Source organism: Drosophila arizonae, chromosome 2, assembly GCF_054131065.1.
Source record: "Drosophila arizonae isolate 15081-1271.41 chromosome 2, UAZ_ARI_1.0, whole genome shotgun sequence".
In the NCBI taxonomy this organism is placed as follows: domain Eukaryota; kingdom Metazoa; phylum Arthropoda; class Insecta; order Diptera; family Drosophilidae; genus Drosophila; species Drosophila arizonae.
This window is the reverse complement of record NC_142922.1, coordinates 20403703-20421200: the sequence shown is the minus strand read 5'-3', so window position 1 is coordinate 20421200 and position 17498 is coordinate 20403703. Positions and strand designations below refer to the sequence as shown.

The window sequence follows — 17498 nt, the reverse complement described above, 5'->3', positions numbered from 1 at the left end:
CATTTAAAGTTGGTCCTTAATATGTTGGGTTATGTAAATATGTTCTATATAAGGGTCCAAGATTCCTTCGTCAAGTGCCTTTCAAAAATGCCGTTTACATCAGGTTGTCCGTTGGACCGTTTACACCTTTTGCACATCGGCTTTCGTATTCCTCTATTTAAACGATTTACTCACCGGTGTGAAATGAGGGCAATCAACTGCGTTGGGCAAACAACTCTCGCTGGGAGTAGCAGCTCGTGGCTAAATGCTGTGCAATTATTGACTTCCGTTTTCGAACGCTGCGGGAATGCTGGGTGGCAGCGTCAACTGCCTCATGCGCTGCTTCCTGTCCTTCCTCTTTGGCACTTGAAATGTAATTTAATTTGTTTATATGCTCGCCCCGGCCCCAAATGGTCGCGCTTTGTGACAGCCGCCGTATTTGTGTGTAAATTAATTGTGCTCCTGGCGCAGAGCAGGTGCCACGAGTCGCCGCAACTGAATCTTGAGCGGAAGCGCCGAAATACTCCAGTATCCTCCTGTCTGCTGATATTCTGTCCTTAGGGCATGTCAAAAAAGATGTCCAAAAATAACAGAAGCGACAATTCCTTTAATTAATGTGTTTGTTTAGCTTTTGTGCTCACAAAATTTGTTACCTGTGATTACCTGCGATGGATGTGAGACAACATTTTAATTGAATTAAATTTCCATTAGAAGCAGCAACAATTGCACTACAGCCGAAACAACAATTAAATTGGAAATCAACACCAATTTAGGGCCAAGTTTGTGGGGGGAGTTTCCTGAATGCTTTGTGGAATTTACATAGATATTAGTTATTCCCAGAGTATGAGCTCTAATTATGCTCCTGCCTTTGGTTTTTATTCGCAGGCGTGAGAATGAGGCGTCGACTTCTGCGGGCGGAAATGGAGCAGGATATGGAACAAGAACTGAAAGTGGAATTGGAACTGGAACTGGAATTGTGTACCAAGTCAACCGCATCGCTCTTTAATTAGATTGCTGCCAACACCATGGCCATGGCCATGGCCGTGGGCAGTGCTGAGCCTCCACAGCTGGCGGCGCCGGAAGCGAATGCCGCTGGGCCTGGCATTGTGGAGCCAGTGCTGGCGCTGCTGCGCAGCGATGTGGTCAATCAGACGCGTGCGCCGGTCTTCTACAACAGCTACAACATCTCCGAGGATGTCTTCTACTACTTCAACGGCTTCAATCCGGCGCCAGCCAGCACGGAGTCAACGTTGAGCACGAACAGCACGAGCGGAGCGACAGCCGAGCCCACACTGGAGCCGGATCTGGCTGACTTCCTGGAGGCGCTGCCCAACGATCGAGTCGGGCTGCTGGCCTTTCTCTTCCTCTTCTCGTTTGCGACCGTCTTCGGCAACTCCCTGGTCATCCTGGCTGTCATCAGAGAGAGGTACCTGCACACGGCCACCAACTACTTCATCACGAGCCTGGCGGTGGCCGACTGCCTGGTGGGTCTGGTGGTGATGCCATTCTCGGCGCTGTACGAGGTGCTGGAGAACACGTGGTTCTTTGGCACTGACTGGTGCGACATCTGGCGCTCCCTGGACGTGCTCTTCAGCACGGCGTCGATACTGAACCTGTGCGTCATCTCCTTGGATCGCTACTGGGCCATTACGGATCCCTTCAGCTACCCCATGCGGATGACGGTGAAGCGTGCCGCTGGCCTGATTGCCGCTGTCTGGATTTGCTCGAGCGCCATCAGCTTTCCTGCCATTGTCTGGTGGCGGGCCGCTAGGGATGGCGAGATGCCCGCCTACAAGTGCACCTTTACCGAGCACCTGGGCTATCTGGTGTTCTCTTCCACCATATCCTTCTACCTGCCACTGCTGGTGATGGTGTTCACCTACTGTCGCATCTACCGCGCGGCCGTCATCCAGACGCGCTCCCTTAAGATCGGCACCAAGCAGGTATTGATGGCCTCTGGCGAACTGCAGCTGACGCTGCGCATTCATCGTGGCGGCACCACCCGAGATCCGGCGCCCAACACACATCAAGTCTCGAGTGGTGGCGGTGGCGGTGGCGGTGGTGGCGGCGGCTCCCTCAGCCACTCGCACTCGCACCATCATCACAACCACAGCGGCGGCACAACGACATCCACGCCCGAGGAGCCGGACGACGAGCCGCTATCAGCGCTGCACAACAACGGGCTGGCTAGACATCGACACATGGGCAAGAACTTCTCGCTCTCGCGCAAGCTGGCCAAGTTTGCCAAGGAGAAGAAGGCGGCCAAGACGCTGGGCATTGTGATGGGCGTGTTCATTGTGTGCTGGCTGCCGTTCTTTGTGGTGAATCTGTTGTCCGGCTTCTGCATCGAGTGCATCGAGCACGAGGAGATTGTCTCGGCGATTGTGACATGGCTGGGCTGGATCAACTCCTGCATGAATCCTGTGATCTACGCCTGCTGGAGCAGAGACTTTCGCAGGTATGCAGTCCCCACACCCCCAGCCCCGCTGCCACTAAGCAATCCTAATCTTTTTTGGCTTCCTTGCAGAGCTTTTGTGCGACTCCTGTGCATGTGCTGCCCCCGCAAGATACGCCGCAAATATCAGCCCACAATGCGCTCCAAGTCACAGGTAAGTGTTTGTCCAGTTCTGGGACTCTTTTGTGCTCAGCAGCAGGGCAGGGCCCCTGTCGGGCCACCTCATGCCAGCTCCCCCTGGCTCCAACTCGATTTCATTGGAACTCTTATTGACAGAGATATTTTCAATTTCATCATCGCATTTCGTGTCCTGCTGGGGCTGTTTATGAATTATGCACCTGATGACAGCGTTTCTTACTTTTCCTACCTACTTGCGTATGCTCCAAATACGAAACTCAGCGAACGACAAAATTAATTTGCAAATTTAATGAATATGATAGGAAGATAAAAAATAAATAAATAAATGAAATAAAACGCAGCAGGTTTTAACCTTGCTCTGTACCTTCCTTCCGCGTTCACTTCCCCCGCGCTACCGCCCTCGTCACACCCATATCTGTTTTCCGTCTGGCGCTTGCCATTAGCATTCACACACGCCTGCCAGATAGGACAGCTCACTCAGAGTTTTTGGAGCAGCCCCACATCCCCATAATTCAGCATAAATAAACAGCTCGGCGCATCTGTCAACGTCATCGGCAACTGCGCCCGCTCCGTCCCACGCCCCACGCCCCACACACCACTCATCACGCTCTTGAGCTGGAGCACGTTGGCATTTTAATGAATAATTTTTTAATGTCTATCTGAGTTGTGCTCAAATTGGGTCAACATCAGCCAAATCCCGACTGCAGTCGCTGGCTCTGGTTCCCCTTATTGAATGATGGCAATCGCCACGGCGGAATGTTCAAGCTTTTCAAATTATTTTCCCCTGCAGCAGGTGATTGGCATAAAGTTGATTTAACTAAAGCAAACCTGAAATTTGATATAACTGTAGATTAGCACGAGTCGTTCAGGATCTGCATCTCTGTTTGCCACATTTGCAGCATTTAAGCAATTGACTTTTTACTCTCAAATTGATCAATAAGTTAAATTTAAAAACAAAAATTGTTTTCTGTTTTATTCATTTATTTTTGTAGAGTTTTATTTTTTATTTTTTAGATATATTTTTCAATTTGTAGTTGCAAATATTTTTGCACAATATATATCCTTTTTCCTTTTTCTCACATACAAATTTGAGCAACATTCAATGTGTGCAATCATTTGAAGCATTCATTGCCTTGTTCACATTAGGGAATGCAGGCGTTCTGGCAGCACCCCCCCAATCAGGGTGGGGTGGGGGGTGCACTCATCAATGCAGCTGCTGATTCTGATTCTGCTGGTGTTTTTACAGAGATTCGCGACTCGGCGCTGCTACTCGACCTGCTCGCTGCACGGCATTCAGCACGTGCGCCACAATTCCTGCGAGCAGACTTATATTTAGTTTAGCATAGATTGGCAGCTCGCTCGCCTCCATTGAGGAGCTGTCCCAAAACTAATTCTGCTTGCCAGTCGATGAAGGCAAGGTAAGCTTGGTGACTTGTCTAACTTCTATTTGTTGTTTTCGTGTTCGTGTTCGTGTTCGTCCCGTGGCCCTGTGCAAGGGGCTGGCTTCCTGCTAAACGCACACATATCAACGGCATCTGTGGTGAGAGAATACACATTGCACCTTTTTGCCCTGCGCCGCACTCCCCACCCCAAACGCCTCTCTGTTTCTCCGCTCTCTCACTCTATGCAGCTCTCTTTCGCTATCTCTGTCTATTTGTCTCTTTAATGCTCTCTTTGTCACTTGTAAATGTTTCACTCGCTGTTGCGCCTGTTGTGTTCGTTAGCTCGCCTGTGACATTGTTCTGTGTGTTCCAATTTTGTTTTTTGTTTTTTTTTCGTTGTCATGTGAAGAGGGACGACAAGGGAAATGAAAACACACACAAAATGAACTGTGATTCCACGTGTTGAATGTACTGCACCTGAGCCCACGATCTCAAGCACACACACACACATACACATGCTGTGTAGCCGCACCTCACACGCCCCCCACCCCGCACCCACTTTATGCGGAAGACATCCGAGTTGTGTCCAGTCCTTACCTCCGGCTTAAAGTCTCTGTTCGAACAATTCCCATTGCTGTTGTTGTTGTTGTTGTTGTTATTAAATTAACTGCGCAACAAAGTTGAGCTGTTGCCAGCTCTTGATGGTATATTTAATACAGCCCGCAGCTGAAACATCTAATCAACGCGTCAGACACCTGGCTGGGCTGGACAAGCTGAGCAATGCATTATTAAGTATACGCAGTGTTCGCAGCTGCTTCTGGAGGGTTCAGGAGATATTAAACTGAAATCTCTCTGACTGTGTTGATGTCCTTGTTGCCATTGCTGTTGCTGTTGCTGTAGTTGTTGTTGTTAATATTGCTTTTACCAGCCATTCACCACAAATCTACATAAAAAGTAATACGTATACACACACACACCAACTCTACCCACAGTTTATATTGTTGTTTTCCGATTTAAACTCAAGTTACAATCTCTCTCTTTCTCGCTCTCCCCTTTTGTCCGTCTCTCTCCCTCTCGCACTCACTGTAAGTATAAGTATATACATGTTGTTTTTGTGTGTTTACTTTGAAATTTTTTACTTGGCATTGTTGTTGTTATTGTTGCCACTTTTACTTGTTGGCCTTTCGACTTGGCTCTTGTGCCACACACCAACCAAGCACCACACCGCCACCCACACATACACACACACATTGTCTGGCCATATTTGGAAATCAACTCGCACAGCACAACATCCGACATTTCGGAAATGCTATCAAGCTAACCATAAATACTTTTAGCACTTTAAATTTCCAAACCAATTTTCAACAATCATCAAGCACACAGACACACACCTATACACACACTCATCCAATACATATACATATGCACAAAATGTTTTATATAATATAATGATGAAAATGTTATTTACAGCTCTCACAAAAGCAACTATACGAATGCCCGTTGGGAGCAAAGTCTCAGTGTCTCATTGTTTCCATTTGGGGCGTGGGCCATCGGGTGGCTAACATGATATCAATTACATCGAAAACCAATTCCCTTTACTTTTGGCCAATTGCATTTGTATTGTTGCGAGCGTATTGTTGAAAAGGGTCATGAGAGTGCCTGCCAGCTGAGTTTTTGGGGTCGAGGCACTCAAAAAGTAGCGAAAGGAAGTAGAAAGGCATCGAATTCGGCCTGCTTTTGATATCTTTATAAAAAACACAGTCCCGCACAATCCCGTTTCTTTGAGTTAGGAGCATGCTCTTTAATCTGCTGATCTGCAGAATTAAGGTTAGCTCTGCAAACAATCGATAGCTGTAAATAAAACTTAAATGGCTTACAAATTCCTTTTGGCCCAAGAAATATTACCCCAAAGACATTAGCATTAGATAAGCGCAGGTGTGTTACCTTTAAAGCATGCTGAACTTTCAGATAAGACTGGGCTGCCATAAAATGTAGCACACATTTAAGGGCATGGGCAATAATAAAATACGGTTATTGCCTCGAGGCATAAGTGTGCTTCTGCATATGAATTATTTGATGGCAAATACAAAGAGTCTTGCCCAAAAGAGAAGCCTTTGTTCGCTTGCAACAAGTGAAGTCGCTTGAAGCGGATGCGTTTGCTGCAGTTAATTAACTGTTACAAACTTTCGCCTGCCTAAAATTATATTGCATTTATGTCAATTTGCCAAGCTCACAATGAAAAATTCAATTAGAAAAATTATCGTTCAAATGTCAAATGCAGAAATGCAATATGAATTATTGCATAAATTTATACACAGACAGCAATTATAGATAGCAATTATTTAAAAATAAATAAATAAAAATGTTTTTCAATATGAGTATATTGCCTTACAGCGTGTATTGCGATGCTAGACACTCTAACTGAACATTGCTCAGCTTCCGGTAATGGCTGAAATTAGCGGTAAATGAGTTAACTTCCGTTGACCATTTGCCAAACAGACGATAAATGAAGATGGCTTCCATTAGGCAGTGAGGGTGCCTTATATATACGCTTAAGTGTGTGTGTGCGTGTGTGTGTGTCTCTTAGCTGATTTTGTTCAGTTTGCCTGATTCGCAGGGCTTGATTCGTCGTCCGCTGTGCAGCTCGGTAGCCTGAACAGCGTTATTTCCTGCTTAAGCCCTCTGTTGTCTCTCGTTCGTTGTTCTTGCACTATATGTAACATCAAGCCCATTGCGGCTAACCACAAGCTGTGTGCGTATCCATGCGGTGTGTGTGGGTGTGTGTGTGTGGGTGTGTGTGTGTGTCTCCTGAAAATTAACTTCATTGACAGTTTCTACTGTTTGAGTGCTGTTTTGTCTGTTGTTAGACTTGTTCTCTGACTTGTTGCCACACACCTACGGAAAAGCACACAAACACACACACACACACACCCACATACACATAAACACGTACACATACACGCCTCTGATTGGGTTTCAGCTTGAGGGCATGCTGTGCGCTCGTTACACTCTGAGAAAATACTGAGTGTATTTGACGATATCGTATAATAAGCCTTGATGGAAGAACCCTTGGCTGATACGAGATGGCCAAATTGGTAGCCTTTACTGTTCTATCTACTTTCAGCTGTCCACAATTCTTGCGTATAAATATATATTATGTAACTCTATATACATTTGAAACAATCTGTAAAAGGGGTTCGATTGTTAAGGTAAATAAATTACAGTGTGCTGGCCATTTTGGTCGAACGAATCAGGTAGCACCCAAATTGGCCAATGAATTTGCATAGGCTTACCATGGAATGGCCACATGATTGTGCGTAGGCACACAAACAAAACGCTCGCATGTCTAACATACATCACACACACACACACACACACACACACACACACACACACACACACACACACACACACACACGCACATACACACAACATTGCTTTGAACTTGGAAACGTCGTCCAATTGCACAAATAATATGTATGTATTTGTAATTCTAAATGCTTGCAGAAGAACTCTTTGGCCAGCCTGAGACGGTGCCCAACAACGGAGTTGCTACGCTTTGGCGCCTTCGAGTAGAGGCGGAGCCCCGTCGATCTACGCTCGTCCTTGTGGCAGGCAATTAACATGTACTCACCGTTATACGCATTCCTCTAAGCGCTGCTAATTGCATTAATTATTGACAGGCGCTTTCCGCCGTTTACATATGCGAGCCGGCCCAATAGTAGACTAAGCCAAATAATTATTCAAACAATCAATCAAATAAATTCGTGACCGCTTCACGGAATGACGGTTAAATTAAAGCGATTTCGTGCTTGCTGACACTTTTTGTCGCCAGTTAGTGGAAAACCATTTTGTTTATTTCATTTTACTTTGTTTTTGTTTTTTTTTTTTTTTTTTTTTTTTTTTGGCATTTTGTTCGCATTTTTTGGTGGTTTTGTTTCGGTCCCCTTACAAGGCAGGACATCAAAATGTAATTTACCACAAATGTTGCAAAAACATCAATTATCCCTAATGGACTGTGAACGTGAAATTAACGTTTATAATTATGTGACAGAGTCGCCAAAAAGCGGCCGCAACCGCGTCGCTTGTCGGTGGGTAACAGGGTAACCGAAAAACTCTTGGCCTACTCCCGGCCGAATACCCTGCACAGCATAGGTGACCAGATTGAAGTAGAGTTTTGCAAATTATTACTACTTGGGTATAAATATATAATTTGTTCTATTTGTAATTATGATTTCATTATTATCGTGAAAGTACGATATTTACAGGATAGCTCCAGGGTCAATATACCCTTCATTGTGTCTGGGTGTCCGAAACTGTGTCACTTTCTGGTATTTTCTGCCCGAATAACTGGCAGCTTGATCCTGGGCCGCATTCTGTCTGTTGCCGAACAGCGTATAAAGTAATAAATTACAAGAAAAGGGCGTGGCTGTGACTAATTTCAGCGCGAAAAAGAAAATCATTTTTAGGGCCTCCAGAAAGTTGAACGACCTTTAACCCAGGCCACACCCATAGCTGAGAGCTAGGCACGCCCTTCAGATAGCGCGATAATTCTGCTCATGGCAATAAACTGAAAATGAAGCAAAGAGCGAAAATTCGCGTGCCTATTGTATAATTTGTAATTGCTTCATAGCAAGATTTCGATGCTTTAATCAAAATGCTGTTAATATTTGAGCAAATGGGCAAAAAGTTCAGTTGAAGTCGTATCGAAGGTCCTTTGTTGCATGGTCCTGCCACGCATTGCGTATGCGTAATCAAAGCTGTTCACAATACGCCGCAGCTGAGAAAGGGCCATAATTGCTCGTAATTGCATCGAAAATCAATTTGATTTTGAAATAATAGCCGTATGCAAAGCGTTTCCAAGGAATAAACCAACACCACAACACAAAAGCCACTCAATTTGCTGCGCCTCACACTCACTCCACAACAGGCACGCCCACCTAACCAACCACACGACTTATTTGTCTCTGAGATTGCCTGGCCATTGTGCCAGCTCATCGAGGATGACGATGGTCACTCAACACGATTATGACCACCTTTTGTTCCCTTATAAATGCAAATTGAAAATAAAATATAAATGAATAATATTCTGTACACTCAGACTTGATCAAAAAAAACTGAGCATTTACATATAAATATATATAAATATGCCTAGTTTTCACTTTGTGTGGGCTTTAATCAAGGCTGGGTGTACTGAAGAGGCCAGCACAATTGAAGCTGCTAATCAGAGTGTGGCAAAGCCCAGGGCGTAATCAAGTCTGTTTAATACAACACGGATATTGCAAAGCACCACAACAGCAGTTATTGCACCACAGGCCATCTCAAAGCGGAATCAAGCTGTTGCAAGGCAGAAAGAACACACACACACAAGCCACAATAATTTGGTGGCACTCACACTAAACAGAAACACTAACCGCATGGCCTCTTCACCAGGCTACATTGTCTATTTAAGATAATAATGATCATTATATGAAAATGGACTTTGGCTTTTGTTTGTAGACAAAAAGTGCAAATGAAATTCTTCAAATTTACCATTCGGCTCCATTTGAGGCAGCTGAGGCTGTAACACGTTGCGTATGCGTAATCAAAGTAGTTTACAACAAAACGGATATTAGAAAGTGCCGCAATTGCTCCTGTAATTGCATTGCAAGGACCCTTCAAACAAGAAGAGATTGTGTGCAACGCTTAGAGAATAGACAAAGGCCACACAGTTAGGACGTCGGCACGGTGGGAATCACACACACACAACACGGACACGTGCAGCACATGTAACCACAGGAGCCGTTTGCTTATGAAATTGAAATTGGGCTCTGGCCGTGGCTCCACACAGGGGCTAAAATGTTGATGTTGCAGTTAATATTCGGAAATTGTGCATCTGTATAGAGCCAGCAGCCAACTGAATACAGAGAACCCTGCGAGCAGCCACAGCTACAACTGTTACTCCTGCTGCTACTCCTGCTGCTGTGGCTGTTGCCAAAAAAAAAAAAAAAAAAAAATACAGAACGCTTTTCTTTTATTGTGTTGCATTGCTTTGCCTTTTGTTTTATTTTGCTGCTGCCATTGTTGTTATCTTTGTTATTGTTGTTGTTGCTGTTGTTGTTATTCTTGTTGTTTTTCAATCATGCATTTCGCTTTGACTTTTACTGCACCCCCCCCCCCCCCCCCCCCAAAAAAAAAAGTGCACATAAAAACCGAAAACCGAAAAACGAAAACTGAAAGCTGAAAACTGAAAGCAAACCCGCAACATTTTCGAGCTGCTGTCATTGTTGTTGTTGAACATCTTTGTTGCCGCTGTTACAATGCTTAAAGGCAAATTGTTTTGCCATACCTACATGAACACACACGCTCACACACACACGCACACACACAGACACGTGCGCACACACAAAGAATATACAAAACACTGCCTGTAAATTGTATGCAACACGCTCAAATTGAAATTTGACTACACGAGACTCATACCACATTTTTTCCACCTTCTCGCTTTCTCTCTTTCCGCTCTGCCCGCACAGTGCCACGTCGCTGCCGCCATGGTGGCCGCCTCAACATCCTTTGGCTACCACTCTGTCAACCAGCTGGACCGCAACCTCATGTGACGTCAGCCCAGCAGCTGCAGCACTTGCAGCGGCAGCAGCAACTGTGGCGCCGGTGTCGGCTCCGGCTCCGGCTCGGGCGCCCGCAACTCTCATCAATACCATTCGTCGGCGGCGGCCACGCCCTCATCTTCGCAGCGCTCGTGCACGCGCTGCCAGAGCTTCCACCGGCACCACCATCGCTCCAGGCGCCGCAGCTCAGGCATGCAGCTGCGCGGCGACTACAACTCGACGTCGGCGGTGAACAGCGCCGCCAAAACGCTGGTCACCATCACAGCGCCACCGGCGGCGGCTGCCTCGGCCAGCTCGCTACATCTGGGCAGGCCCACATCGATGTCCACGCTGACGCTGGCCTCGGGGCCGACGTCGCTGCTGCTGGACGCTACGTTGGGTGATGGTGGCATAAAGGCTGGATCCGTTAGCGCTGCCAATACCCCAGTTGCACCACCAGCAGCAGCTGCCAAACACACCAGCTTTGCTCTGACGCCCACCATAATGGGCGCATCACAGTCGCAGTTGCAGTCGCAGTCGCAGTCGGGCTCGGGTCACCATGTCTCGTTTATGCCCTTGCCGTTACCCATGATGGGCATCAAGCGTTTGCGCGACTCCAACTCCAACTCGTCGCTTAGCTCACCAGCTGCGGCAGCGGCTACGACCAAGTCTATGGCGACCGGCTCGGCACCGTCTCTGGTAGAGGCTGCCGAGTCGCCGAGCGAGAGGAAACACACAGTGCTGGAGATGCGCCAGAGCGTGCAGAGCCAGATTACCACGCTGGAGGATGTGGACGATGAGCTGGAGAGCGAGGACAATACCGACAGCGACAGCGTGGGCGTGGCTCTGGTGCAGACAACGCCGCAGCTGGAGTACCAGGCGGGCATCGGCTCGAGCTCCTCGAGCACCTCGATAAAGTAACCGTATTAGTGATAAGATCTGCATAGTTATACGTGTCTATTGAGCTAATAACTTGACGATCTCGGTGTGCCCCACCAGGGGCGAATACGTGTTTTAGTTTATTGCATAAGTAGTTAAACATAGCCGTCATATCTTAGCTCTTCCATTGATAGAATATATGTTTGTCCTAAGCACCTTTCTTCATGCATCTTGTAAATGCTCCTCCTCTCATCTTCCACTTGACTCTACCTGAACGCTATGGCCCCAGCCTGTCCTCGTACCTGACACGCTCGCCCTCTTTCCCTCTCTTGCCAGTTGAACTTGAAGCCTTAAAGTATATCACTCCCATTTCATACTCTACAATATTACGGGTGCAAAAGAATTTAAGCCTACCAAATAACCAATCGTATAGCTAAAGGCCAGGTTGATGCACAATTTTGTACGTAACTTGAGTTACCTGTCGCAATCGGGTTTCCTCAATCAGGCCAGTTAAACATGTCTAAATGTGATGTCTACTACTACTATATTGTCTACTGCTATAGGACACAAGAGATTACATAAACACAGATTAAATGGATATAAAACACAAAGTTCAACTTAAGCAGAAATAGGATAAAATCATCACCGCACGGTCAAAGTTCATAAAATGGGTATTCGCTTATCATAAGTAGCCGAAGTTATTCGCATCTTCATCCAAGCTCCAAGCGGCAAGAAATAAAAATAAAATAAAATAAATAAAATTAAATTAAATATATTAAATAATTATTAGAATAAGTTAGCTGACATAAGTGAGCTGCTCGCAGCATATAAATTTAGTTAAGATAACTGTACTCACAGTCTAAGCTAGCTATAGTGGTTTCAGTTATATTTGACTCTTCGGTTGGCCGTTATCAAACAGCGTAACATTTTCTAAACTGGTTGCAGAGGCAAACTAAGTAAACACTGAATACAACACCAATAGTTGAATAAAGCGCGGATCATGGACAGATTAAGCATACTTAATATATAGCAAACATAGGCATACATACATACCATTACAGACATACATGTATAGACGTACGAATTGGGTACCCATTCTCTATGCTCTAAAAATAATACAAACATTTAGAAAGGCAACTGCATTCCAATGCACTAAGCGGATTTACATAAAAAAAACATGCTCATTGTTTAAAAAACAGAAAAAAAAGAAAAACAAAAACAAAAATCACAAAAAATAAATGAAAACTAAATATTAGCCAATATAAAAAATAACAAAAGGCAATTATCAATATTCAATATGTATAGCTCACAGAGTAATTTATCTACTATGTATACATGCATACATATATATGAATATCTGACTAAATGTGTATGTGTGTGCGTTCCTTGACTAAAGCTAGGTGTAAATTTAAGCCTAAGTAGGTCTCTAACTGTGTATATGTATATGTATGTGTGTACAATTAATTTATTTAGCCATTAAGCGCTGCCTCGAAGAGCTACAAACAGAGACAGAGAAAGACAGAATGAGAGAGAGAGAGAGATAGAGTGAGAGTGGGAAGCCATCTGATGAATGCGCAGCAATAAGAATTTATTGAAAATTCCATAAGTGAATAATTACCCAAAGACCCAAAGCATTAACTAGCTACATACGTCCACGATAGATTGGCACAAATCTAATAAATACAATTGACAGATCCAACCATTCGATTTAAGCAGCTATAGCATATTTGTATTCCATATGTATTTACGTCTACGTATCTATGTATCTGAACTTGTGTGTATTCAAATTAAAACAAACAAACAAACAAAAATACTGAAACAGTAATCGAAAACTGAGTAGAAATTATTTAAATTTCAGCTAAAGCGATTCTTTTGTGTGCGCTGCAACGCGGAATGCAGCACTCGATGGACACGCCGTGAAATGATGAAGAAGAAGACAAAGAAGAAGAAGAAGAAGAAGAAGTAGAGTAAACAATCATACAGTGGCCAAGAGTGCAACGAGAGGCGAAGGCCAAACTACAGACGTAAACTTTACAGTTTGCAGTTAACATTGTGGCGTCCTGTTCGTCTGGTGGGTGGTGGGTGGTGGTTGGTGGTTGGTGGGGTGAGCAATAGAGTTGCAATTGCAAGTGGTACGCCAGCCACTCGTGGATTGCATTGTGCAGCTGTCGCTCAAGCAGAGACTCAGTCCGTCAGTCAGTCAGTCCGTCAGTCAGCTGAGATGTGGGCTTGGGGTGCAAGATGAATGCAGTCAGCAAAGCGCGAAATGCAAACAACGCATCTAAAACAACGGGCAACAACCAATGGGCAAGAGGGAAGGGCCGCGAGGCGAGGCGGGAGGCAAACGCTAACCGAAAACAGCTGCCGGAATTCCCTATTATGCTGAGCTACATAAAATGTAAGCTGAGCTGTAGTGCGTGCCCCAACGAAAATGGGGTCGCATCGCCAACATTGTGGGGACAAATCGCGCAACGTGCATCAACTGGCTAATGAGAATATAAGCCGAGCAACGAGTAGCAGCAACCCACAAACTATTCAGCTCCACGCACTAATCATCCGTCCACAAAAGCCGGCCAAAGTTGAAACAGATTCGACCAGAATAACACAGTGGACAGCCAGACGGCCGAGTGAATTAAGGGGCGCTGCTTCATTTGAGCTTGTGGCAACTCTTGAAACGGGGCCAACGGCGTTCAGCTCTTCAAATTTGCTGCACAGTGTAATAGTTGCGAGCAGAGCCTGGGCATTGTCCTTGTTGTAATCAGCCAAATAACGACTGTCAAAATGGCGGATAAGCGTAGAACTAATAAAAAAGAAACGCTGCATAAGCGCAGGGGACAGGGGGAGGCGATAAAATCGCCAACTGCAGAGATCTTCAGCGAGGGACAGAGAGAGGGAGTGAGATAGAGAGAGAGGGAGACGTAGATAGCGTTAGCTTAGGAGTGAACAACTTATCACCCGAGCGGAATTTGAAGCAGCGACGAACCCTCGACAAACATTTTATTAGCTTGCTGGTTGGTAATTTTTTGCCTTCTTTCTTTTGTTGCTCCTTTTGTTGGGTTGGTTAATGAACCGAGACGCGTGCTTGTCCCTGGATTTCGGCTATGCCATTGGACGGGTGGACGGGTTCGCTGCGCTTTTTCAGCTGCTCAGCGAATTTGTTTGCCAATATATAAGGCCAGAGCAATCATTGTTCTGATGACTTTGTTGCTGTTGGCTTTGGCCAAATGCGCGGCCGTAATTCTCCAGTCCCTCGGGCCATGTGCGGGTATTGGTTAGGGGTTGGGGATTTGCCATGTGCTCAGCGCAAAAACCAATAATAGACGTGTTTAATGTGTTTAATTGCGAGTTCGAATCGTCTGCGAGAGAGCGAACTCTCATCGTTCAAACTGACCTTAGCTTTTTCTTTAAACTAATCTGCTTACAGCACCATAGACCCTAGTCTCTGATATCGGAACTCTTATAGCTCTAAGGCCTTACCCTCATCTAGCGACGCCTGGTCGTGATTTAATTTACGTTGCTACCATCTCTTATCTTCTCCATTTCTGCCGTAGGTGGCAATGGATGCATGTGCTTTTGACAGTTTGTTTAGCTCGGGCTGTAGACATTTCTCAAACAAGTCTCAAATAATTGAAATAGGTCTTGCTCCCATCATGTTTATTATTATAAATGTTTTCTAGCCGCCAGCGCAGAGCAATCAGGATAAATTTTATTCACAAAGTTGGCCTGCTCGAGTGACTGTTATTGCTTTCAATTGAGCTGCATTCAGCAGCCGCAACGAGGCAAAGGACTCACGACTATTTAAGGACTCTTGGCAAGCAGTATAATAAGTTAACCCAAATACAAATAAATTTCAGACATTGATGACAGTTTCAAAAGAAGATGCAATATAAAATTATGAATTTATATTTTGCTAAATTTATTATTTATATAAAAAAAAATTAAGGAAATGCATTTTATCGATTTCCTTTCACATTTCTTTTTAGAATTCAAACAGCCTGAACTAACATGAAAATGCTGTTAGAGTCTAGGATGATTGAAGCTGAATCGAATTGAATATGCATGTTGCCAAAGTGGGGCGGAGTCTGTGTGAGGGAGTGCAACGCCGATTCCCTTTAGGGCCATTTAAGAGACGTTAATTAAATCAATATAGCGCTCGTTTTAAACAATTTCGTGCTGAGGCATCGCATAAAAATGCTAAATAAATTGATGAACTGCGTCCAATGCGCAAACACAAAAGACGGCCAAGGAGTTATTGTTGGCGGTTGTGTTGTGCTCTGCTCTGTTGCTCTGTTGTTGCTCTGTTGTTGCTGTTTTGTGTCCTCGTCGTAAAGGGAAAGCATGCTGTAAAATTCTATCGACCCGTTCATTGAGGCCATTGAGGGGAGTGAGCACAAGAGATGATGCTGTTGCTGGTGAGCCCACAAAGCGGGACTTGCACTTGGCCCTCGCCTGGATGGCGGGGGCCTAAATTGTATAAATATAAACGACATTAAAGCGCGTCTGGAAATAAAACAAACAGCAAGTCGAACTCAGTGAACTGTGCCCGGCCGCGCGTCACGTTGCAGCTTCCCCCTGGCGCTAGTCTGGCCGGCATTAAGTTGGCATTGCCACGATGCCAGAATGCTAGGATGCCAGGATGCCAGGATGCCAGGCTGCCGTTGACTACTGCCAGCTGCCTGCTGCCTGCTGCCTATCCCCCCTCTCTCTGGGCCAATTGAGGCGCAGCCATTTTGTGTGCTATACGCCGATTTTCCATATCTATACACAATATATACAACAATGCGCTGCTATTTTCGTTGGTTGCCTTCGCCGTTTGAATTGTGGCTGGGAACCTTGGCTTATATTTAACAGTTTATAAATATAAACGCCCACCGCAACGTTATTAGAAGTCATTCGAATGATTACCAAATCGAACAGCTCGACGTGCAAATACCAGGTCAGATCTCTTTAAGAGCTAATGAAGTTAAAATACACTTACGAAATACACTTACAAATTGGGGCTCTTATAAATATCAGTTTGAAGAGCATAACAATTTCAGTGTGAATATCCAATACCTTGATGAGCTACATTTTGATAAAACGCTAATAAGTTACGTGATTTTTGAGAAAATGTGGGTACTTAAGGTTAGAGTATGTATTGAAGAGAGTATTAGGCTCATCAGCCCCTTTATTAAAATGTTGAAAATTGTTGAGTTGTTATTGTTGTGGGAGTTGGCCATTTTTTTTATTTATTATTTTTATTCTATTTTATTTTTATATTTTTGGGACTGCTGCGATGGCAACACATTGTTCTAAATATCACGCACGCAATTTTCAATTGAAGCGTGAACTTTACTTTGCGTCAGTGAGCAATTCTCACAGCTTCAAGCTGCTGTTGATAGAGATATAAGCTTATAAGGTCTGGCCTGGCCAGCGGGATGGCAGCAGGTATAGGGTCATCGGGGTATCGAGGAGCAGGGGGCTGCATCTGTTGAGGCGTCGACGCAGCGAGCCAAATAAATGACATCAGTGGATTATCGCCAACATCAGGACAAACACAAACATGCGCCATTTCCTTCTGCCTTCTGCAATATATGTATAAAATTGAAAATAAAAAGAAAACAGCAACAACAGAGCGTAATATACAGATAAACGCACATACATGGGCAGAGGGTATAAGTGTGTGAGTGTGTGCGTGTGCGTGTGTGAGAGGCAGCGAAACAAAAGCATGAAATATCACAGGGAGCAGCTCGCCAAAGTGTCGATGGCTGGAGTGGGCGGTGAGGGGTTTGGGGCACCAGCACGTAAATATGCGTTATCCTTGAGCTGACCTTGGCTGGGAGCGAGCCCAGACCAGTTTATTTGCCTCGACATTTTTGTCCGTGCTTTGTGTTGAATAACTTCACGCAAACACAAGCACACACACATACACACACATACACACTTGCACACACTCACACACACTTTGGATGAGGAAGCGCTTGTTCATGAGTGCAAGTACAAATTACAGGCTCATTCCGCTTGCCAAACGGCAAACAGCAGCTGTAGCAACGGCCGGCATCCAGTCAAAGCGACCACCCGCTGTTGCACTGGCCTCCCATG

The 17498-nt window shown here is 45.1% G+C and overlaps 1 protein-coding gene across 1 annotated transcript in view; it reads left to right on the top strand.

Moving 5' to 3' along the window:
- Nucleotides 1–12656, top strand: part of Dop1R2 (dopamine receptor 2) — a 32236-nt gene extending 19580 nt beyond the window's left edge. The window contains 3 exon segments of the mRNA XM_018000721.2: nt 865–2437; nt 2507–2588; nt 10467–12656. Coding sequence (XP_017856210.1) covers nt 1005–2437; nt 2507–2588; nt 10467–11459 — 2508 coding nt within the window. The 5' untranslated portion in view covers nt 865–1004 and the 3' untranslated portion in view covers nt 11460–12656.
- Nucleotides 12657–17498: the final 4842 nt, after the last annotated feature.